This window comes from Rhagoletis zephyria, unplaced genomic scaffold (assembly GCF_001687245.7).
Source record: "Rhagoletis zephyria isolate East Lansing unplaced genomic scaffold, Rhagoletis_zephyria_1.1 Rzeph_scaffold_00040, whole genome shotgun sequence".
Taxonomy (NCBI): Eukaryota; Metazoa; Arthropoda; class Insecta; order Diptera; family Tephritidae; genus Rhagoletis; species Rhagoletis zephyria.
Window position 1 is genome coordinate 41,729 of NW_016157124.1, and position 22,931 is coordinate 64,659.

Genomic DNA, 22,931 nt, shown 5'->3' on the forward strand with positions numbered 1-22,931 from the left:
TATCCGATTTATATATGTACGTCGTGGTTGCTTGCAATTGCTTACTAATTTGCGGCAAAATTTTAACTCATCACGTGTTTGCCGCTTCATCATCATTTTAGTACATACTTACATCGTTATAATAATGAGCTTACGGGCATGCTTAGTTATATTTTGTTCAATTTACATACATACATACAAGTACATGTCATGTGAATAAAATATTAAAGCTTGTGCAAATAGATAATTTTTAGCACTAACATACATATATGTATGTGTGTATGTACANGATTTATTAATCTATTACTTAAGCTAGCCTATACAACGCTACTACACTATAAAAACAGCTAAATCGATTTTTANTTAAAAAAAAAAATATCCAGTAACCAAATTTCTGAGAAAAGACAACATTTCGACCCCTTTGTGCAAAAGTATAGTATGTTACATTTTTTACGAAATTCACTTTTTGATGCAACTTTGTTCTACACCCCATAACGCATCACCAGCTCAAATGTCACGGCTTAAATCGCCCAAAATTTGACTGTAAATTTTATCGTATGTGACAATACATATTTTCTTGTGAGCGAAATTATCATATGTGCTAAGAAATTAGAATGTGAAAACCTTTCTACGAAAAAAATCTTGCGTTTAATTATATTTCTGAATTACCTCAGCAAATCTAAACTGTANTGTATGTTACCGCATAACTTTGGACTACGTTAACCGATTTCTATAATTCTGTTTTTAAAGTAAAGGTAGTCCCATATTAATTTGGTTTAAATCCGATCATTATATCATGAAAAAATTAACGGTAATCTTAAACNTGCTAGCCAAAGCAGAGAAAAATACAAAAAACACTTTCCTGTAAAATTTGGTTTTTGTAACATACAATAATTTTGCGCAAAGGTGTCGATTTGCTCTCAGTAAAGGCTGGTGTTTTCTATGTCATATTTTGACAACAAATAATGTGAAAATATTTTGACACAACTTTATCTCCTTTTCCCATACCTTAACCGATTATACATATGTATTATGAGCCAAAAACGGGCAGAAAGCGTAGCAAATTTCTTAAGAACTGCGTACTGCCTCAAGAAAATTTTACACAAGAAAATTTCTTAGCCATTTCTTGTACGTCATTTTATATGGAGTTTTTGCTTTTCTTGAGAGCTGCATACTGGCCAAAAAAAGGAGTATTTATCGATAAACAAACAAAATATGCTAAATATACGCTCCGTTTTATGAAAATATTCGTGATAGTTTGACCAAACCACTCTAATAGCCAGTTTCACCAAAGCGATTAAAGTGAAATTGATTTTTATTCGAATTTAATACGAAAACTGACAAAGGGCAACAATTTTTACTTAAATTTCTGGTGAAAGATTATTTTCACTAAAGTCATGCTTTTTTAAATTAGGCAATCAAAAACGACCTGTTCTGGTCATATAAAGTTATTGAATAGTTCGAAAATCGATCTTACTATACTAGATCTTCAAATCATCTGTTATTTTCGCTCTCTCAATTTTCCATACTTTGCTAGGTTTGGCGTACGTAAACGAAAGCCAGTGAAATTGTTACGAACTATTGCGTTTAGCACCCTATATTTGTATACATAGTAGGTAGATTCCTATTTTTAACCGCTCTTTTTGCTATTTGTTAACAATACATATACATACATACATATGTACTATGCGTGTGTGTTTATCCGTGTAAGCACTTTTGTGGTATCTTATCGTTTTTTAACTTTAAACGCCGGAAGGTGATCGCAAGCCATGCCACTTTTCAATGTGCGTCACCCGCAAATATTTTCGTATTTACAAAATATCATACAATGCGACGTACTACATTAGACCGACCGTATCATAAAAATTGTTTCAAACGATTTTGAACACTCACCAACGAGAGTACTGTTTTAAGAGTATTTGTTTTGACAACCTATTGAAATGTANTTCACAAAAAGGAAAGGTTCTCAATTCGTCGGATTTTTTTTTTGTTTTGTATGTTACCGCATAACTTTGGACTACGTTAACCGATTTCTATAATTCTGTTTTTAAAGTAAAGGTAGTCCCATATTAATTTGGTTTAAATCCGATCATTATATCATGAAAAAATTAACGGTAATCTTAAACTTTTATATGAGAATTGAAGTCGGTTTTGTTTTTTGATTAAAAATTACTTGTTCTTTGTTACTTTTTCTCTCTGACGTCAGGACTTAAAAGGACTTTGTGGTTTCAAAGATATGATTAATTCCAAAAATTATTTAAAAAATTCTTTCCAATGTAGAAAAACAGTATGGGTACCAAAAGAAAGAGAATATTCTGTAGAATTAAAAAAAAATAAAATTTTTTTATTCACAAGGACGAATAGGCATTGAAAATTTTCTTTTGATTAATATTATTTTTTTTTAGCGAATAAAGTTAGATGGACGAAATTCGAGGATGTTGTCGAGTGCATATTAGTCCTTAATATATAATTTTTTCGAAAATAATTATTGTGAAATTTCAAGTATATTCAATGATAAAATTTAAATAGGACATGTATCGGCCTTATGCATCAAAACATACAGAATTTTCTCTTAAATTTGATAGTCATACAGATTTTCTACATTGTACTGAATTTTATTCATAATTTTTTAAATTAACAATATTTATCAAGTTTCAAAGACCTTTAAAAAAATCTGGTCTCAAAGAGAAAAACTAAAAACGCAGTTTTACTATATTTGGTCCATGGTTTCGCAAATATATAAATTTTTTTTAGTGTAAAATTTACTGTCGCACGGTGTTATCAAACATGTAAAAACAACTGTTTTTTGATGATTTTTCTTGCAGAGGTGTTATCAAATATGTATCATGGAGATTTTTTCGGACAAATAAACATAACTTAGCAAAGTTGATCCGATGTCATAATTATTTTATATACTATATACAACTCTTATCTTTCTTAATACCTTTTCAAAGGTGTATAGTTTATAGAAATCGAAAATCAAAGAAAATAACTGATTATCTGCTTTTACATGGTGCCGAAAAAAAATTACTTCCCTGAATTGCTCTCTTAGTTAGTGTTCAAAATCGCATGTACGTGGTGATACGGCCTAATATACATATGTTCATACATATTTATGCAAACATTTTTGCGTAATCGCAATATTTAAAAGCATTTTTTTTTATAGAAATCGACGACGTTTAATGTCTACCTTTACAAAATGTGTTCTTATCTGTTTTCAAAAGTGCAATATTTTTTATAGCTTCAAGTTCTCTACTTTTCCAGTCATCATTTAGTCTAGTATATCTTATGACAGGTAGCACATGTTTAATAAAAATGTATGTGATTTTCCATATTTTCGCGTTAAATGTAGCACATACTCGTATTGTTTATTGATGTGTAGAATTTTTTTTTGCTTATATCGATGACTTGCAATTCTTTTTCGATTTATTCAGACATGTGCTTACGCTTGCACTTATATTCTCTTGCGACTTCAGCAGGAATCGAACCCAAATTTATTTTACATATATTCTCTCCAGCAACACTTACTGTTAATCAGAAAGAATGCACTCAGAAAAAAGTCAGCTAAATATATTTCTCTCAACACATGATGATTTGGTAACTAAACCCAAGTCACAAGCGGCTGCTGTGGTGTAGTGGTTAGAAGTGCGCACTTCCATTCTGAAGGGCCTGGGTTCAAGCCCTGGTCAAAGCAAAAAGGTTGTTTCTTAACAGCGGTCGCCTCTCGACAAGCAATAGCAAACCTCCGAGTGTATTTCTGCCATGAAAAACAGCTTATAATAAAAATACAATAGCCGTTCGGAGTCGGCGTAAAACTGTAGGTCCCTCCGCTTTCTGGGACAACATCAAGGCGTACGCCACAAATCGGAGGAGAAGCTCGGCCAAGCAATAACATATGTGTAAGCACCAATCTATTATTATTAATATTAACCAAGTCATGTGTTGAGATAAACTTATTTAGTAAACGTAACTGAACTCTTTTCTCAGTGTGGCCAAAATTACTCGCGATACTTTGACACATCTCCATTCTGGATGTTGTAGCAGGTTAAACTGTTTAGTCAAATTTGAATTTAGAGCAACTTAACTTAAATATAGAAGAAACTTAACTTAAAATATAGAAGAAAAAAAATTAGACAGTTGCCACCGGTTTAAAAAGTGCAGTTTATGTAAATTTATGAAATAAATTAAATATTGCAATATGGCTGTCAAAAGTAATATTTTTGTGGAAGTTGCCACATGTCTGAAAATTTTAATTTAATTTTATTGATAGGATGAATTAAATATTGTAATATGGGTATCAAACTGGAGGAAACCTTACTGCCGAAAATATTTTTGGAGCGGTTGCCACCTGTTTAGAAAATTTTATTCATTTAAATTGATAAATAAAATAAATTGATTGATACACCTTTGAAGAAAGGACGCGATATGCCTAATCGGGTTATGAGATTATAAATTAAATTTCCACGAGAAATACCTTCGAGAATTTATTAACTAACGCCCACATTTATAAAGAATAAAGAATGCTTCATAAATCGAAAATTTGTTTGAAAATCTCACTTCATATAGCTCTTTAAATCTACTTTATTTTTTATGAATAAGGCCATAAGAACTTTGGGGGAAAGTAACAACACAAAAATACTTTTCAGACGCTTCCCTGCGTGGGACGCCGGGTATTTGCTAGTTTTCAATAAAATAAATTTTTAGATTCTGATATAAAAATACATTAGGCGAAATCCCGGTTTATTCGATTGCAAAAATCCGGTTTACTTGGTATTCGAAAAATCAAGATTTCGAACAAATTGCTTAAAAATATTCAAAACCCCGGTTTGAAAAAATAGTTAGTTAGTAGGATAGTTGGATGCCCATTCTGTTTCTCTAGGGCCCAACAGACACCTACATGTCATGTGTTGTCAAAGACTCTCTCAATATCGAAGACTCCGCATTGCACTACTCCTCCACACTCAAAGGCACCTTCAATCTACGTAGTCAACGGATACAAAGCAGAGTCCATGGACCTGTCTTACATGTCTCTATTTGTTTGTGAAAGTATAAAAACTTTTTAGGTATATCAATAAAGTAGTTATGTACATACATATATAAAACTGGGAAACAATAAATTTAACGAGATGCATTTCAACAAATGATTGGTATTATTCAAACATACATACATATATTTGAAATTTCGCTGGATGGTAATTGAATAGCACTACAACTGTGATGCAAATATGTATACAGTCAGTGTCAAATGTAAGTGTACACTTTGTTCTAATATAATATTCACAATTTTTTTTTCGTGAGAATTTTTTTTCATTAATTATTTGTGAAAATATAGTTCATTCTACAATATAAACCATTTAAATCAAAGTTTCACACTTTATATGAAGTTCCCAACAAATTAAACAATTTTCATCAAAATTTGTATTCAAAATTTCTAGAAAATTTTCCAGTTTTCAGTTTTGTAGCCCGTTCAATTTTAATAATAATTTAAACAAAGTTAAAGTTTCCAGTAGCTAAAAATAACCGTTGATTTCTTAGATTTTTTTTGTGGAGGGTGTTGCGCATTTTCTTCCATTTAAAAATCGATTTTTATCTCGCGTTATATGAAAGAAAATGCGCAAAACCTTCCAGAAAAAAAGTTCTAAGAAATCATCGGTAATTTTTAGCGACTTGAAACTTGCGCTTTGTTTTACTGCATACTCGAAACATTTCTAAAAATTATGAATAAAAATTTTGGAATTTCGATGAAAATGGTTTGAATTTTTGTGAACTTTATATAAAGTGTGAAACTTTGATTTAGATGGTTTATGAATGAACTATATTTTCATAAATGATTAATGAAACAATTTTCTCATGAAAATAATTGTGAATATTATTTTAGAACAAGGTGTAAATTTACATTTGACGCTGAGTGTATGTACAAATAAATAGTTGCGGAATTGATTGCATCAGTGCAACACCGACTTGCTTACTATTTTTGCTTTGTATTTTTTACGCTAATTAAATTATTGCTGTAAAATAAAAATCGGCGCGTGCTCTCGGCCGGGGGTAGATATTGGATGTAAGCTAGAAAGAATGGCGGCTAATGTCAAACAGCGGCGGCTTACTTTGGGGATAAATGCGATTTGAGAATGTTCTACAATTACAGCAACAAAGTGTACAGTAAAAACAGTCAGCCTCATAGGTATAAATACAAATGCAGCAAAAAACAAGCGTTTTGTCTTTTCGAGTTTTCAATGCAATTTAAGAGGGCTGAAAATAATATTTGTCTTTGTTTGTTTACTTATCGCGTAAATAAATATTAAAAACAGAAATCACTATAATATCTCTACATATGTACATATGTAGTATGTCTCGCCGCGATCGTTTGTCGAATGGCTGCAGCGAATTTATTTTCTTTTCAAAAAACATGCACCAACAAAAATACAAAGATGTTTGCTATAATGAGCATTATACAGCGAATGTCTTTTTATTTAAGTGAAATCAGATTTTTCTATAACTTTGCTGGCTTTAGCAATTGATACTATGTGGAATATAAATCGTTGTATTTTGTTTTGTATTTTTTGCTTTATAAACGTTCTGCTAACGAAATGGGGCTATCAGGTTTCGGCACCCCGCTATAAAAGAATTCAATGATTATGTGTAAATAAACGGCATAATTTGATCATAAAAAACAACAATATAAATAACGACGGCATACATACATATATAAGTACCCAGTACGGAAAGAAACTAGTTTAAATATCGTAAAGTATCGATTTTTTACCCACCACAACTAGTTGAAGATCTGACTTTCTTCCTTGAAACGAACTGTCGACTTTAATATGGCGATGTCCTAGGCATCAGTCAATTATCCGGCTCTGCATTTGATTTGATTTGACTACTTTAAAACGCATTTGGCTTAAAGCACTTGTAGTGACATTAGAGTTTTGACGCACCCACACACAGGGCCTTCCTAAGGGAACCGATTTTGTCAAGAGGCAGCGAGAAAACTGTTTTCTGTGCCAGCCTTTTATTATTGAATCATGAGTTAGAGTGACATTAAGAAATAAAAATTTTCCCAATACAGTGGCAGGAAAATAAATAGGGACGCGACTTTTTAACGAATTTTTACTATATTCCTTTTCTTTATTTATTGTGTCTTATTGTTTATGAAAGTATAGCTCATTATCTAACGAAAACCATGTAAATCCAAATTTCACACTTTCTACAAAAATTTAGGTTTCATTAAAATTTCAAACTTTTTGGTTATAATTATTAGAAACAATTTTTCGTATGTTTTTTGTAGCCTACTAAACTTTGGTACATATAATAAAGTGCCAGCTTAAATGAACGGTGTCATGTAAGTTCCGTATGTCATGCGGACTGCGGCCCCCGTGTCGGTTGGGCGAGACGACATTATACCCTTTGGGATTAATTAATTGAAAAAAGTATGTATGTAAGTGCGACAAGTTTTTGTAATGTAGGAAAATTCAAACAAAATTCAGCAAAAAATTGGCAAAAATCAACGGTAACTCCTAGCTACTCCAACATGCACTTTATTATTTAATGTCGCATCCCTGTTTTTTTGACCGCCACCGTTCATATAATTTATAAATTAAATAAAAGATCTTTTATACAATGTGCTTCCATACATACATACATACATACATACATACATACTTTTATAAGAATAAGAATGTTTTTTCTAAATTTGAGCACAAGATCACCACAGAATCCATTGGCATTTATTAAGGTTATACGGCTTTTACTTACTTAAATACATAAAATATGCATCACGTGCCTCAACCATCTAAAAGCATTCATTTTTTTTTTTATTAAAACAAAAAGAAAAAAAAAACATTTTCATAACTTCGCAAATATTTTCTACAAACAATCGTCGTTATATGTAGTGATATCAAATACATATCCATTAATTGATATTTGAATCCACCCATTTGCTAAAATGCAATGCAGTCACAAACCATCCAGTTATCTATCTACATACATACATATGCAAACAATCGATCATTGGCCACGTTGCAGCTGCATTACAATTTCTATGTTTTTTGTGTGTTTTTTTTTTGCTTGCAAGTCTTTCTTCCTAAATGCAAATCTATAAATACGAGTACATATACAATAAGTTCGTAACCAACCGCGATATTTTTCGAAATTCGTAAATGATTAATTTGACCATTTCAATTACAGCTTTTAAGTTTCAAGAGAATCTAATACGTACAATGATACAAATCGAGAATACCTACTTTGAGTTGGGACAATCGAGTCTACGTGACTGTTTGATTATCTGTGATCGCGGCGTCATGGATGCCAGTGCATGTAAGTACATTTATAAATAAATATATTTTATATCAAAATTAGTTGAATGCACATGCTAAATATAAACATACATATGTTCATATGTGTCTTTATCCAATACAGATATCTCGAAAGATAAATGGGAGAAAATGATGTCAGCCAACAATTGGAATCCTATAGAATTGCGTGATAATCGTTATAATCAGATTTTGCATTTGGTTTCCGCAGCAAATGGTGCTGAAGACTTCTATACCACAGAGGTAATGTGAAGTGTTTTTTTCTTTCTGTTTTGTGTAGTTGATAACAATATAAAATTCATTAAAATTAGCCAAATGGTAGCAGTCAAGCAGCTTTCATTACTTGCATAGGTAATAGATATTCATTATTGCATCTTTCACGTTCAGCTCAAAATGAAAATTCTCTAATTCGTAGGCGAGAGGCAAAAAAAGTTTAAATCGACTTAAGTGAATCTACCACAATTTTCATCTTAAAAATCATCTGGAATGGCAGAAATAGTCTAAACCACTTACAGTGACTCAAACTAGTGACCACGTGTTTTTTGTTATTTTTCTATTGACTATTATTTAAAAAAAACTATAAATTAATAGATATTAGATTTCCAAATTTCTCTGAAAAAAAGAGTATCTAGCCCCAAAAAAATAATATGTATAGTATATAAAATATTATATTGAAATGAGGTTAGGTTAGATTGGCTGTCAAAACTGTTTAATGGCCAATTATAGTCCTGAACGGGACCTTTTCAACGACATAGAGATTTAAAAAATCGGATATCAGATAAGAAAGTTATAGCAAAAAACGCGATTTAGCGGTTTTTAGCATGTGCACAAAAAAAAAATGTATACACCCAAAATTTTTTTCTCGGCTCTAGGCCGTCCCGGCCTTACCAACGCAGAATAGGCCTGAAAGTCACAAGAAAGTTAGTTATGTAAGTCATTCAAAATTATTACTCCAAAAATTTTATACCAAAGAGTGCACTAAATTTAATCAGCCATATCGCCAATTCCATGTGAATAAATCGTTCCCATAATTTAGCCTGCAAAACAAAAACAAATTGGGAAACATTTTTTTGTTTTGCTTTATAATTTTTGGGAATATTTGTTCATGTGAAATTCGCAATAGGACCGAATGCTTTTTATTTATAATGCGGCGTTCTCTTTTCCCATTTCCTTCGTGTTTTCAAAAAAACACAACCTTGAGTTAAGGAAGCGTCACCGTTTATTATTGTATCATGAGTGCATTCTTACTATCAGTTTATTTCAAAAATATAATTTTTTCCTTTGTTTAATATAATATTATCTTTTCATTTGGATGATTTACATTGTTCCTTCGTGTCTTAGCTAAAATTTGATTTTATCAAAGTGAAATTAAGTTTTCTCACACAACTTTTACTGATGTCCTATACTATTTCTACGCTCTTCTACAAAACGATTAAAACGAATTTAAGTACTTTTTCATCTTATGCATAGCATTTTTGCTTGTATTCTTCTGAGTTTTTACGGCTTCAGAAAGCAATATCAAATTGTAAACCCTAGTTCATGCTTGGGTGCAACTGAAAATCGATCTTAGTTACGCAAACATCCATGAAAATGATGTGGACGTATTAACTGCGAGGTTTAAATGAAGTTTTACTCGAGATGGTCATGGTGGAAAACACAGCATTACTGATACACTTATCTAAATGTAAAATTGTTTTTGCTAAATTCCTAAAAAAAACTAAAACCTGTAGGCGAAGGCCCAGCAATTTTAGATAAACGGCTTTAAAGTTTTGAATTTACATACATGAGAGTAATGGATACAGCTGTCAAATCTTTACACAACATAGAGGAAGCGGTAGCAGTAATTTCTGCATTCTCAACTCGAAATTTGTATTTTTTTGATTATGACACTATTGAAATGAATGAGCCATATCGTCGATGTTTTTGCAAAACCGCCCATCGATCGGCGTATCTTACAGCACTCAACTTTTACAGGAGAGCGAAAAAACACGTCCATAAACCTAGCTGACCCAAGTCGCCAAAAATCAATAAAAATTAGCTAGGAATTAGGTGTCTTTTAGGTGTTAATTAGGGCCTCCAAAATTAATTTAGGTGTTCCTTTGGTTTCCGAGAAATTCGCAAAAATGTGTGGGTCAGCTAGGTTTACGTAAACCTAGCTGACCCATACATTTTTGCGAATTTCTCGGAAACCAATGGAGCTACTAAATTGGTTTTAGTGGCGTTGAAGAACACCTAAAAGACACCTAATTCCTGCATATATGTATTTCGAAAATTAAAAAAAAAAAATTTAAGATTGTTCAGCTAGCTTAACAGCGCTGAGCTAGCTGAAAAACACATTTTTGCGAATTTCTCGGAAACCAATGGAGCTACTAAATTAGTTTTAGTGGCGTTGAAGAACACCTAAAAGACACCTAATTCCAGCATATATCTGGAAAATTTAAAACCTAAATTTAACGATGGGTCAGCTAGGTTTACGTAAACCCACACATTTTTGCGAATTTCTCGGAAACCAATGGAGCTACTAAATTAGTTTTAGTGGCGTTGAAGAACACCTAAAAGACACCTAATTCCTAGCTAATTTTTATTGATTTTTGGTGACTTGGGTCAGCTAGGTTTATGGACGTCGAAAAAACGGTTTATTCTTTGAAGGTATTGCCTTGATAGGCGGTATTTCCTCAAGCTATTATTTTACAAATCTCGTATCGTTTTAATAACGAGTTTACGATTTTTATGCATACATCTCGATGCCTGGAGTTCAGGGTTACCAAATCTCATTTTTGCTACTACGGCGATTTAGGCGGTTTTTCAAAAATATCGACGATATGTATGTACCTTAGAAAGTTCACCGTTACCCCTGAGTCTCAAAGTATTTTTGCAATTCAATTTGGAAAAAAAATGTTTCCCAAATCTAAGGGTCGACTATAAATGTCGAAGATATGACAAAAAATATAGAACCCAAAAAATATTATGTTGACCCAAGAAAATGAATAATAATACTGTCAGTGTTAGGTACTATCTCCTTAAAAGCTCTTAACTTGACTTACCTAGAAACATAGAAACGATTACTCTCCGTGTCATTTATTCCTTTTTCTCTCTTTTTTATACTCAGCATTTGTATTTGTACACGCAAAATTGTAAACGTTTGATTTGTTTGAGGTAAAATGGTATAAAATTGCAATTGAAATAAATTTATTAAGCGTACCAAATTGTGATTTTGTTTATTTTATTTTCCGTCTTATTTGAAAGTTTGTTTTTCGATAGCCATATGAATTGCATTTATATAAAAATGATATGGCAGCGTATTTCTCTCTCGGCTCTCTTTGCACTTAGAAACTTAACTTCGAAATCAAAAATCTATAGTTCTCCAAGTTTCTAAGTGAAGTTGTTTGTTTTTTTTTTGGTAACTACATACACGCGCTGCTCATTTGCCAGATATACAGTCAAGTCAAGTCTAAGTCTTGCATAACTGAGCTTTAAGTCAAGTTTATGCAAAAAGCTATTCACAATATCTTTCTAGAGACCTTTTAAATAATTCAGTTACACCTCGTTCTTTGCCACTTTTATCACTGCAAGAAGAGGCGGAGCAATATCAAATATATTGCTTGACTCATAAATTTTGCAAACCAATCAACTCCAAAAATTTTCTATAATTTAGGCAATCGTTTTTACAGCTCTTCTGATGCAAATCTAGCATAATTTTACTATAATTACAAAAAATCAGCAGAAGAATGTTCCTGAGTTCTAAGAAGGGCAATATTTGTATGAATTTTTACACATTTTAATATCTGAAATTTTTGGTCAATTGTTCAAAAATATGTACATATGTCATCGTGTTATAACTAGACGCGGGCCTAGTTGTTCCGGCCTGGCCCTTCCTGCGTGTTGAATACATCTTTGAAAATACGCCGGGCCAGTTTTCTTAAAACAAGTTAGAACAGTGTATGCAAGGTATTTCTCTTTATTTTCACCATAACTATTCAGAATCGATCATTCTTCAAAGATACTGGGAAAATACATAAGTACATACATACATTCATATTCGCATATCTAAAACTTTGCCTAAGAACTCATAGCTATTTATCCTTCGTATTAAAAGTTTATTTACTAAAAAAGATGTTTTATTAATTAATTTTTTATTCAAAGATTCTAAAGAGGCCTTCTCAGGTAAAGTTTTTCAACATAATTAATATTAGAAACTTGGGAAAGCTATTTATAGTAACAAAGAAAAGGCTAGCAAGCGCTGTAATATGATTTTATACTCGAAATAAAAGTAATACTACTTACTATAAAACTTATAAAATTTCACACGGAATTATGCATATAAATTAACTATAAATATTTACTTGAATATTTCAGGATCATGCCTGCCGCTCTGAGGGCGTTGATATGGCGCGTGATTTAGATTATAAATCTGCCGCTGCTTGGGTTGGTCATCCATATTTCGATGTAATCGATAATTCGACAAATTTTGAAACCAAAATGAATCGCCTAATTGAGGCCGTATGCCAAAAAGTTGGTATCGATATTGGTGATCGTCTACTTGCCACATCAAGAAAACTCAAATTTCTTGGTATGTATTTGCATTTTTCATGGTTAAGCTAATATTTGAACTTATTTTAATTTGTATTTGTTGGTTGTGACTTACAGTTGCTTCATTACCACCCGACTCTGAATTTCCACCGTTTCAAGACTTCGATGTTGTACATCACTACTTGCAATCCTCAGGACCAAAAGTACAAGCGCGTTTGCGCAAACGTGGCCAAAAGAATCATTGGAGCTACATCCATACAATACGCCGTCCCAATGTCCATGGACAGTCGCGCATCGAAGTGAAGACACAACTAACACATCGCGACTATATGAATTTGTTGGCGCAACGTGACGATGCACATTTCACCATCTACAAGAAGCGTCGTTGTTTCCTCATCAATAATCAATATTTCCAATTGGATATTTACAAAGAGCCAAGCCATCCACGGTAATTCGCAGCATGCGCACATTTAGTTTTTTTTTTTTTTTGTTTGAATTTTTATAGTCTTAATACAAAATGTTCTGTATAATTTTTTTTTCAGTTGCAAAGGTCTAGTCCTCTTAGAGACCTATTCATCACACTCAGGTGATGCGCTTAAAAACTATATGCCAAAATTCTTGAATATCGTAAAAGAGGTCACCGGCGATCCAGCATATTCCATGTTCAATTTATCATTGCGTGAAGACTGGAGTACGACAAAGAAATTCTGGCACCCTTTGCCTGGTAAGGATGTCAGCAAATCTAATGAAATTAAATGTGAAGCCATTGTCGACAGTGACTAATGCCTTGCATATGATGAGTGCTTGCTTGTTTGCTTACCCGCCTAAATAGCCTACTAAATATTAATATAGTATAAGTAAAACAAATAAATATGTATAGCACCGCTGTAGCATACCATGCGCTAATTAGTCGCTAATACTGGTAATTATGTATATAAATATGTATAGACATATACGTACATGGGTCTATGTGAATCTATAGTAGCTGCGTGACTATGTACTCACATATAGAAGTGTATTGTAAAATAATGTAAATTTTAGTAAAATTTCTACTAAACAACTTTATGTACTGAGACGAAGAGCTTAAACCTGACGCTTAACCTAAGTGAAACTAACTTCTTAGTATCGGTTATAATAATATAGTATACAGAAGATTAGTTTTCATCATCTGCTACGTACTTTTAAATTATTAACCAGTAAATGGAAAATGTATGTACATATATACGTACATTTTATACGTTCAAGTTTGTGTCGGAATGTATTTTTATGTATCCAAATTATTACGGTTTGAAAGTCATTAACGCTGTGCGCTTGTTGACCGTAATCTCAACATTTCAATACCAGTACCTCTACCATAAGATAGGGGTGCGCAACAGCCAAAAACGTTTTTTTTTTTTCTAATAGCATTCGACCTTCGACAGGCCAAGGCAATCCTCCGAGTGTATTTTTTCAATGAGAAAGGTTTCTATAAAAAATCATTTGTCGTTCGGAGGCGGCGTAAAACTGCAGGTCACTCGCATCTAACAACATCAAGACACACACCACTAGCCGATACAGAAGCTCGGCCGTTTTCTCAAGTAGGTTTTATAAATTTACATATTTTTTTTTAGAACAAAACTTGTGTTTAAAGTACAGTAAATTTTAAAACCTACTTGGGAAAGGGCCCTTGAAGTGCCATGATAGATAACTGCGATGTCCACAGTTAACAACTGAAATCATTTTAAATATTATGGGAATAATTAAAAATATATTTAAACTAAAATCATTTTCCTATTAAGACGAATTTCGCCATTTTATTTTCATTACACCGATTTGAAATCGAGGGAAAAAATTTTAATTTCGCATATCGCAAACTTGCAATTTGAATATCATATTGATATTTTGAGCATACCGAAGGAATCAATTGACCATTTTCTGTGTCGATGTACAGACTTGCAGTCTAGTCGAAGGCATAAAAGTTAAAGTTGGCAGGTTGGTTTTAATTCCACTAACCCTCTCTAATATTCCCAATCAAGTCTCATAAAAACCATGAATTCCAAAATGTAATAAAACAAAGCACCAGTCTTTTATTCCCAAAGTATTGCAAATTAGAATGTCCAGCAATGTATCTTTACTGTAATGTTTTCGGAGGGTACTAGCTGTTACTGCCGATATAGGAGTATTACATATATGTTTTACGCCTAATTTTACCCCACTTAGCTAAGTCTTGAGCTTTTAATTTGTATGTCGCTTAATTATTTAAATAAATTGTTTTCTATGTTTTACTTACACTACATATTCTATTGCATGACAGGGTACCTTTGTACATACACACATACATACATACATGCATACTTACATATGTATATATATTTTTCTGTTTGTTTCTTTATTTAATTATAGAAGAAGTCACAGCCACTAATGCCAGCAAATCAAAACAATCAAACGGCGTGTCGAATGCGCAATTGGTACTTAACGGCCATGCCAAGGGTTAATTATGTGTATGTAGCATGCTGTATGTCATTGAGAACACCCTTTTAAATAATTTTATAAACATAACAGATATTTATATAAATTTATAGTACATACTATCCAAATTCGATGTCATCGCTCACTCTCATATTTTGGAGGAATTCACATCAGATTTATTCATATAAATGTTTTTAATTACAATTGTTTAAGAATATACCTCCTATGTGCATCTAATTGTTTACACCGTACTTTATTGCTAAAACGATTTTCTAAAATGAACTCAGAAACACGAGCATTATTAACTAATTCAAAGCGCTTTACTTAAAATATATATTCCTACATACGAGTACTATGTATAGTAATACAACAAGGCTATACAGTAGTGAATATTTCATTGTGGTTATACGTTTTGGAGACTTTTTCACAAATTGCAAATTATGTGCTTTACTTATTGACTCATAAAAATATTTTGAAAATTTTCACTTAAAACAAGGGCTGTACTGTAAAAGAAAAATTATGAATAATTCTATATTTGTGGTACTTAAAAAACACTCAACTAATTTACACATTTTGTTTCATTTGTCAAACTTTTCATAGCTGCGAACTATAGTTTTATTGTAATTTTATGTATGTAGTTGTTGTAAGTTTTAGCTGATATCCAAGAACAGAGGAAGAAGAACTAAAACAAAGATAAAATTAAGTTGAAACGACGAATAGCAAAAATGATGTCGGCATAATATTTAATGCTACTTTGCTTAAGAAAATTTTATTTATTAGAATTTGTGAAATATCAGCCATGCATGTGTTATACATATTAGCTCACCAATTTGTTGTATTTGGATATTTCAAGATATAATCTTGGGATAAATCAATAAATTGTTAGAAACTTTCATTAAAAAAAAAACAATTAAATTTATGCAAGAGTTTTCGATTTGGTAATTGATAGATAAAGCGTAGACCATCAAATAAATTATCGTTTTTTCTTATGATATTTTAATATTGTTTAAGATATACAAATGATTATTTCAATGGATGTACTATTGTATTTGTAACTTAAAAGGATAATAGTGTGAAATAATACCATTCATTGTTATATAATAAGTCAGAAGCAAATATTAGAAAAAATGAATATACACATATTAAAACAAAAAGAAGATTAAGAAACCAAATTTAAAAATTATCTAAAACAAAACAAAAAATTTAAAATAAAATAACTAGATCACCGAGCTAAAAGAATTTCCGCATTTTTATTTGATTCAAAATGGTTGCAGTAATATTTGCCTATTACCTAATCAAATAATAATGAGCTTCATTGCGAGTGTCGTGTCGAATGCAAGTCGTTTTTCGAGAGTCGAGTCGTAACGAAAAGTGCATGGCATTACCTAAAAATTCAATTCGACTAGTGTATTAAAATGCGAAAACTTGGCAGCACTGGATAGTTTTCGTCGCCTACGACAATATGCAATGCCAATGTTGTCGAGTCGTGCATTTTAGTCTAATTTACGACGTACCCAATGAGGCCGAATAAGAATATTCTCTGGAAACTAAATAAGCTGAAATAAGAAATATATCTCAATCAAAATTTCCACGGCAATTACAAAATTGCAGTCAACAGCATTCAGTTGCCAGTTGCCAACTGCAATACCATTACAGCTACTGAAAACGAAACTGAAGTTCGACATGAAGCTGTAAATGGGCAGGTTTAGAAGGCGCATCAGTTGAGCGCAACCGTTGCTAAAAAAAATCAGTGGTCGTTATGTGTCTTCTGAACGACTTCATACATTAGCTGTCAAATTCAACTCTCAAAGGTACACACCAACATGTTGTCTCAAATGATCAGAAAAATATTACGATCATCTAACACGCAACTATTCAGTTGATCAGAAGTACGCAACAACGCGTTCAGAAGGTGCAATCGCACCAATATAAAACTTTTTCAATAGTGACGTGTTTACGTTCTTAAAAATATATCGAGCCCTAACCGCCAATATAACGTAAGCGCCATTTTTTTCAAAATTTTCTTTTCGATGCAGAAATACATCTAGATGCCCGAGGAATATTTCTGCATCAAAAATAAAATTTCCAAAACAAAATTTCGCTAATGTTATTTTGGCGGTTAGGGCTCGATATGTATGTACATATATTATTTATGAAAAAAATAAAATAAAATCAATGCGGTAAAATTGAGCAGAAAGGTCGCGGTAAAAAAGTGAAAAGAAACTGTGTAAAGAAATTATAAATTTACTATGAATAGTGGAGTCCGCGGAGAACAAATTGAACATAACGTTAATTCCATTCCAGGACCCGCTGCGCTAATCGGTGGAACATTCGAGCCTTCAAACTATGAATTCTTATCCTTGCTTACTTTACATTCAATTAAAAATGTATTAATGAGAACGGCGGGGCTGGGCGCGACACAGTGTGGCGCGTGGACGCGGGCCGCCGCGAAGCCACGCAAATTTAATGTTTGAAAGAGGAATAGCGTCAATGGATTTTATTTCGCTTTTGAAAAGGTATACCTTTATTATTATAATAATGTCAATTGACTTTATTTCGCAACAGTATAGTAAATAGTGTCAATTGACTTTATTTCCGTTAATCGTATTACCTGTCACCTCTGCGACATCGCAAAAAGGAGGCGTTTGGATGTGGGTTCAAATATCAATCCCTCTAAGACATCCATCGTCTCCTTCATTAGGAAAATAACTCTCAAGGGTTTGAGGAACTTAACCTTGGATGAGGCCAGCGTTGCCACAGAAGTGAAGTATCCGGGACTTACGACCTATGCTGACTTTGGCATCAGACCATCTGCCCATAGTCATCTCGATCGATAAACCAACAGACTTTGCTTCCGCGGATTGGAAAGGCTTCGCGGAATTTACTGAAAACACCTTGGCTGCGCTCCCCACACCATCAGGGATCTCAACGCGGAGATTCGGCAACTAGTGAACGTACATAAGCGGAAGAAATGGGAAGAGCATCTGAAGACCTGTAACTTCACCTCTGGTGTGAGGAAGCTTTGGTCAACCGTGAGGTCACTGTCCAATCCGACGAAGCACGATCACAGAGTCGAAATTTCTTTCGGCGACCATGCTTCGTCGGACCCGGATCGATGCGCGATTTTAGCCGGCAGTTCATACTGCATCCTCCGGTGGACAAAGCCAAGCGTCGAGTGACCAGAAGGCTGCACAAACTGCCAACAACTTGTGCCCCCCTTGCTTTAACTTGCGGTGAAGTTCAGGTGGCCATCGGGAAGGCGAAAGCATCCAAAGTCATGGGTCCCCACGGAATATGCATGCTGATGCTGAAAAATTTGGGTCCTGCGGGCGTAGCGTACCTAACGGAGGTCCTCAATTTGTCAATGGCCACTCTAATCATCCCAGACATCTGGAAGGTGGGGAGAGTGGTCCCACTGCTCAAACCGGGGAAACCAGCCAACAAAGGAGATTCGTATTGACCGATAACACTCCTTACTCCGGTAACGAAGACACTTGAGGCCTCGCTGCTCCCGTATTTCACGAGCCACCTGACCCCAGCGAAGCATCAGCATGGTTTCCGTAAAGTGCACAGTACAACAACAGCACTTACCGCCATAAACACTCAGATAACTCGTGGCCTCAACCGTAACCGTCCCTGTGAGAGAACGATTCTAGTAGCGTTGGACTTGTCAAAGGCTTTTGACACTGTCAGCCATTCCACGCTACTAGAAGATATAGAGGCTCCCTCTCTCCCACAGAGGCTCAAATGGTGGTCGGCAAATTATCTGAGTGGTCGGAACTCGTCGGTAATGTTTAGAGCGAAATCGGGCAAACTCAATAAAACGGGGTTCCACAGGGTGGTGTCCTTTCCCCCCTACGGTTCAACTTTTATATTTCAAAGCATCTCAACCACCAGAGGGGGTCTCGATTGTCTTTTACGCCGACGATTGCTCGATCATGGCGACTGGGAATGGAATTGATAACTTGTGTTCGAAAGTAAACGGGTATCTTTCCGAGCTTTCTCGCTTACTCACTGCCAAGTGCCTAGCCCTCTCCCCTACGAAATCCTCTGCGACCTATTTCACCATCTGGACGAAGGAGGTCAGGCTACCGCTGGGAATTCACGTCGATGATACACCAATTCCGACGGTGAATAACCCCAAAATACTCGGAGTAACATTCGACAGTCTGCTCTCCTTCTCTGCGCACGCAACCACTATTGTCAATAAAGTACAGAGCCGCAACAAGGTCCCCAAGTCGCTAGCCGGCAGTACTTGGAGCAAAGACAAAGAAACGTTGCTGGCAACATACAAGGCAATAGGCCGGCCGGTTTTAAACTACGCAGCACCAGTGTGGTCGCCGGGGACTAGTAGGTCGTAGTGGATGAAGCTACAGACAGCACAAAACACCGCACTTAGGACAGCGACTGGATGCCTCCTGATGTCGCCAGAACACCACCTTCATGACGAGGCGAAAATGCTCCCAGTCAAGCAGCATAACATAATGCTCTGCAAGCAGTTTCTGGTTGGGAGCCACAGATGTGGCCACCCAAACAGACAGCTGCTTGCAGAGGAGCCCCCGCCTAGGCACGTCAGGAGGCATCTCTACGAACTGGCGGACGAAATCCAGAGGTTCATTAAGCAGCCTCTCAACCCGTCAGCATACCGACAGGCCCTGAACGGCATTCACCACCGGACATCGACGAGACGGAGCTTAATCTGCCTCGGGAGACAAGAACCACAATAGCCCAGCTTCGCTCTGGCTACTGCAGCAGGTTAAACTCATACCCGAGCAGACTAAACGCGGATGTGCCAAATGAGTGTCCGGCATGCGGAGACACCCCTCACGACTCTAAACATCTCTTCGCATGCCCGGCAAATCCGACAACCCTAACGGCTTTGTCCCTATGGACCGACCCAATGGAGGCTGCACGCTTCTTAGGGCTGCCGTTAGTGGAACTTGACGACAACGACTGAGATATCAACCGATCTGGGCGGGGTTGCTGTAGCCGCTACAACACCAACAACAACAACATCCGGTACTTATCCTGGACTCCAAACTCCCGTGCATGTACATGTTGAGGAGGCCACTTTCGAAACTACGAGAGCGCGGATGGTATGTAAACGTCTATCAACCAAATCCTGGATGTGCACTCCAAGGATGCTAAGATGGATGTACACCATGATATTACAACCAATAGTAACCTAAGGGGTAGTGACTTGGGCTTCCAGCACTACTCTGGTAACAGTGAGGCGGACCCTCGCCAAAATTCAACGTATGGCATGTGTTTGCTTTCTAAAGAAACTAAATCGTGTCTCTCCATAATAGACGTACTCCAGATTGGAATGCTGTATATATCAAATATCTATTATATCGATCTGTTATGGAGAGACATGTCAAGGCGAGCACACTACAGTCATATACAGACGGCTCGAGGACTCCTGAGGGTATGACCCCAGACTGAAACTTTCGCTTCCCCTGGGAACCTTTCCAAGCATCTTCCAAGCGGAAGTTTATCCCACCATTCCGTATGCAGAGATCAACCTTCGCAGGAATTATCGAAGTGAGAGGATCCAAATTTCTCGAGGTCAAATACTCAGTGGTCCTACAGTGAGTAAAGAAGCTAAAAACCCCGGCGGAGAATAATGTGATCCAATTTTGGTGGGAGTTGGGAGGAAATGAGGAAGTCGATTAGTTAGCCAGAATACATGCTTGACCCCGATAGGACCTAACCCCTCGAATACGAAAGATGAATTAATTGACTAGATGGCGCAGATGACGAGATATCTGGAAAACCCTTGTTTATGGTCCGATATAAACACTCAATATTTGGAATGTATATACTTGCATGAAAATAAATAACTCCAAAGAAACGTTGGCCGGATAGGTGGCGCACGAATATAGGTATATATTTGGAAACCCCCCGTTTATAGTCCGATTTGATTTATATTTTTTTAACGTATATTTAGAGCCATGTTGGGTATGCTTAACATGCCAGAAGATAATTTAAGGAGGCCCAAGACACATGAAACAGGTAGCAGCAGCAGGGTTGCACTTTTGATTTTTTTTTCATTCAAAGTGGCTCATGAATTGGCGTTTTACCAACGTTTATTTGTTTACATTTTACTCTGCAATGTAAATTTTTTTGATATTTTAGAAAAGTAGCAGCTTTAGAACTCCTGCAAAAGGGCTTCTTAAATACGACCCTTCTGTGAATGGTGAAAGCAGCAGGCCTTCAATTTGTGCCATAAAAGAATGCAGAGTGAAGGCCTCTCGACCCTCGTCTTTTAGCTCCTGAAACATGCGCAACCTGAAGTAAGTAGAAGAGACTCTGGCAGCTAAAGGCAACCGGTTTGCGCGTAAATAGGACAAGGTGTGACACTGGGTGTTTTCGAGCTACGTAATAATTCACCGCAATATTGAAGCCTTGTTGCTTTCTTGATATTTTGCTGATGCTCAACTGAAAATCTTTTGACATTTTTATGTTGCTTTTGATTTGACAGTGATAAACAACTGATTGTCAAAGAACGCTTGATGTAAGCAGGGATCGAATCGTCACATACGATATCGTATTACTCGTCACGTAAGAACATATTTTTCGGATTATGACATACGTGAACATAGAGGCTATTGGGAAATGCAGCAAACCAAAGCATCAGTCCCTTTTATTTCTGAACTATAATTGATGGAAATGTGCAATATGCGCAAAGTCGGTTAGATGCCGAATTGGAACTTAGTTGCACATATTGGGTTTTTTTTTCCAGCAATTAGGGTTTAGAAGTAAAAGAGACTGATACTTTAGTTTGCTGCATTTCCGAATGGGGGGGTTCTCTTCATCCCATTCAACTTATACGTTTGACATATCACGTAATTTTCTTTCGTATAGTTTTCGATCCGTGAACGGATGTTACGATTCGAGCCGTGAGTCGCCCAAATTTTCGCGTAGAACGCGATGTTCTTAATGTTTTAAATTGCGACGAATAATAACCAAATTTCAGTTTCCACTAACATTAAAATAAAACGCATTTTTTTAATATTTTACTCAATTAATTAAAATGTAGGCTTTTATTTTTAATGTTAATCTTGTTTCTTATCTCCATTTTGAATTTAACTTAGCGCAATTATATTCCTATTTCGAACGGCATAGTATGTTTTTTTTATTTTTGTTTTTTATATTTTTTTTTTGCATATTTTCCAATTAATCCGTTTAGCAATACAAAATAATTATATTCACAATAACTCTTAAATAAAAGTCAATACAAGTAGGAAAAAATGCTTATTTTTTAAATTACATTTTACATACTCCCATCATATCGTATTGTGTAATTTGATTTCTTATTTTGAGTTGCGTATAATTTTTTACACAATTGTTGCTATTTACAAGCGAACATAAACAGAGTTTTCCGTAATAAGTGCTGAACATACCAGTTCTATGTATATAAAATATACTTACAGACTTAACATTAACGTTGTATTGATAAAAAATTTTATATTTAATTGTTATCATTAAACCCCAATAAATAGATTAATGCACTGATTTACCAACTATGCGTATTTTCCTACATACATATTTCATTTACATTAAAGTTTCGTAAGAAAAAAACCAGTTACCTACATTTTTACACAAACGTATGATTAAGTTATAAAGATATCCGTATTTATGCGAGCGTCATTTACAAATAAA

General features: G+C 34.8%; 1 protein-coding gene across 6 annotated transcripts in view; it reads left to right on the top strand.

Annotated features, from left to right (window-relative positions):
• Positions 1-16,501, top strand: part of Ttd14 (TRPL translocation defect 14) — a 49,732-nt gene extending 33,231 nt beyond the window's left edge. For 2 of the 6 annotated variants that reach the window (XM_017620827.1, XM_017620861.1), the window contains 6 exons: positions 8,164-8,292; positions 8,395-8,531; positions 12,645-12,858; positions 12,936-13,266; positions 13,361-13,542; positions 15,201-16,501. In XM_017620827.1, coding sequence (XP_017476316.1) covers positions 8,164-8,292; positions 8,395-8,531; positions 12,645-12,858; positions 12,936-13,266; positions 13,361-13,542; positions 15,201-15,292 — 1,085 coding nt within the window. In that variant the 3' untranslated portion in view covers positions 15,293-16,501. The remainder of the gene's footprint in view (positions 1-8,163; positions 8,293-8,394; positions 8,532-12,644; positions 12,859-12,935; positions 13,267-13,360; positions 13,543-15,200) is intronic. The other 4 variants (XM_017620852.1, XM_017620843.1, XM_017620835.1 and 1 more) reach the window with 4 other exon arrangements.
• Positions 16,502-22,931: the final 6,430 nt, after the last annotated feature.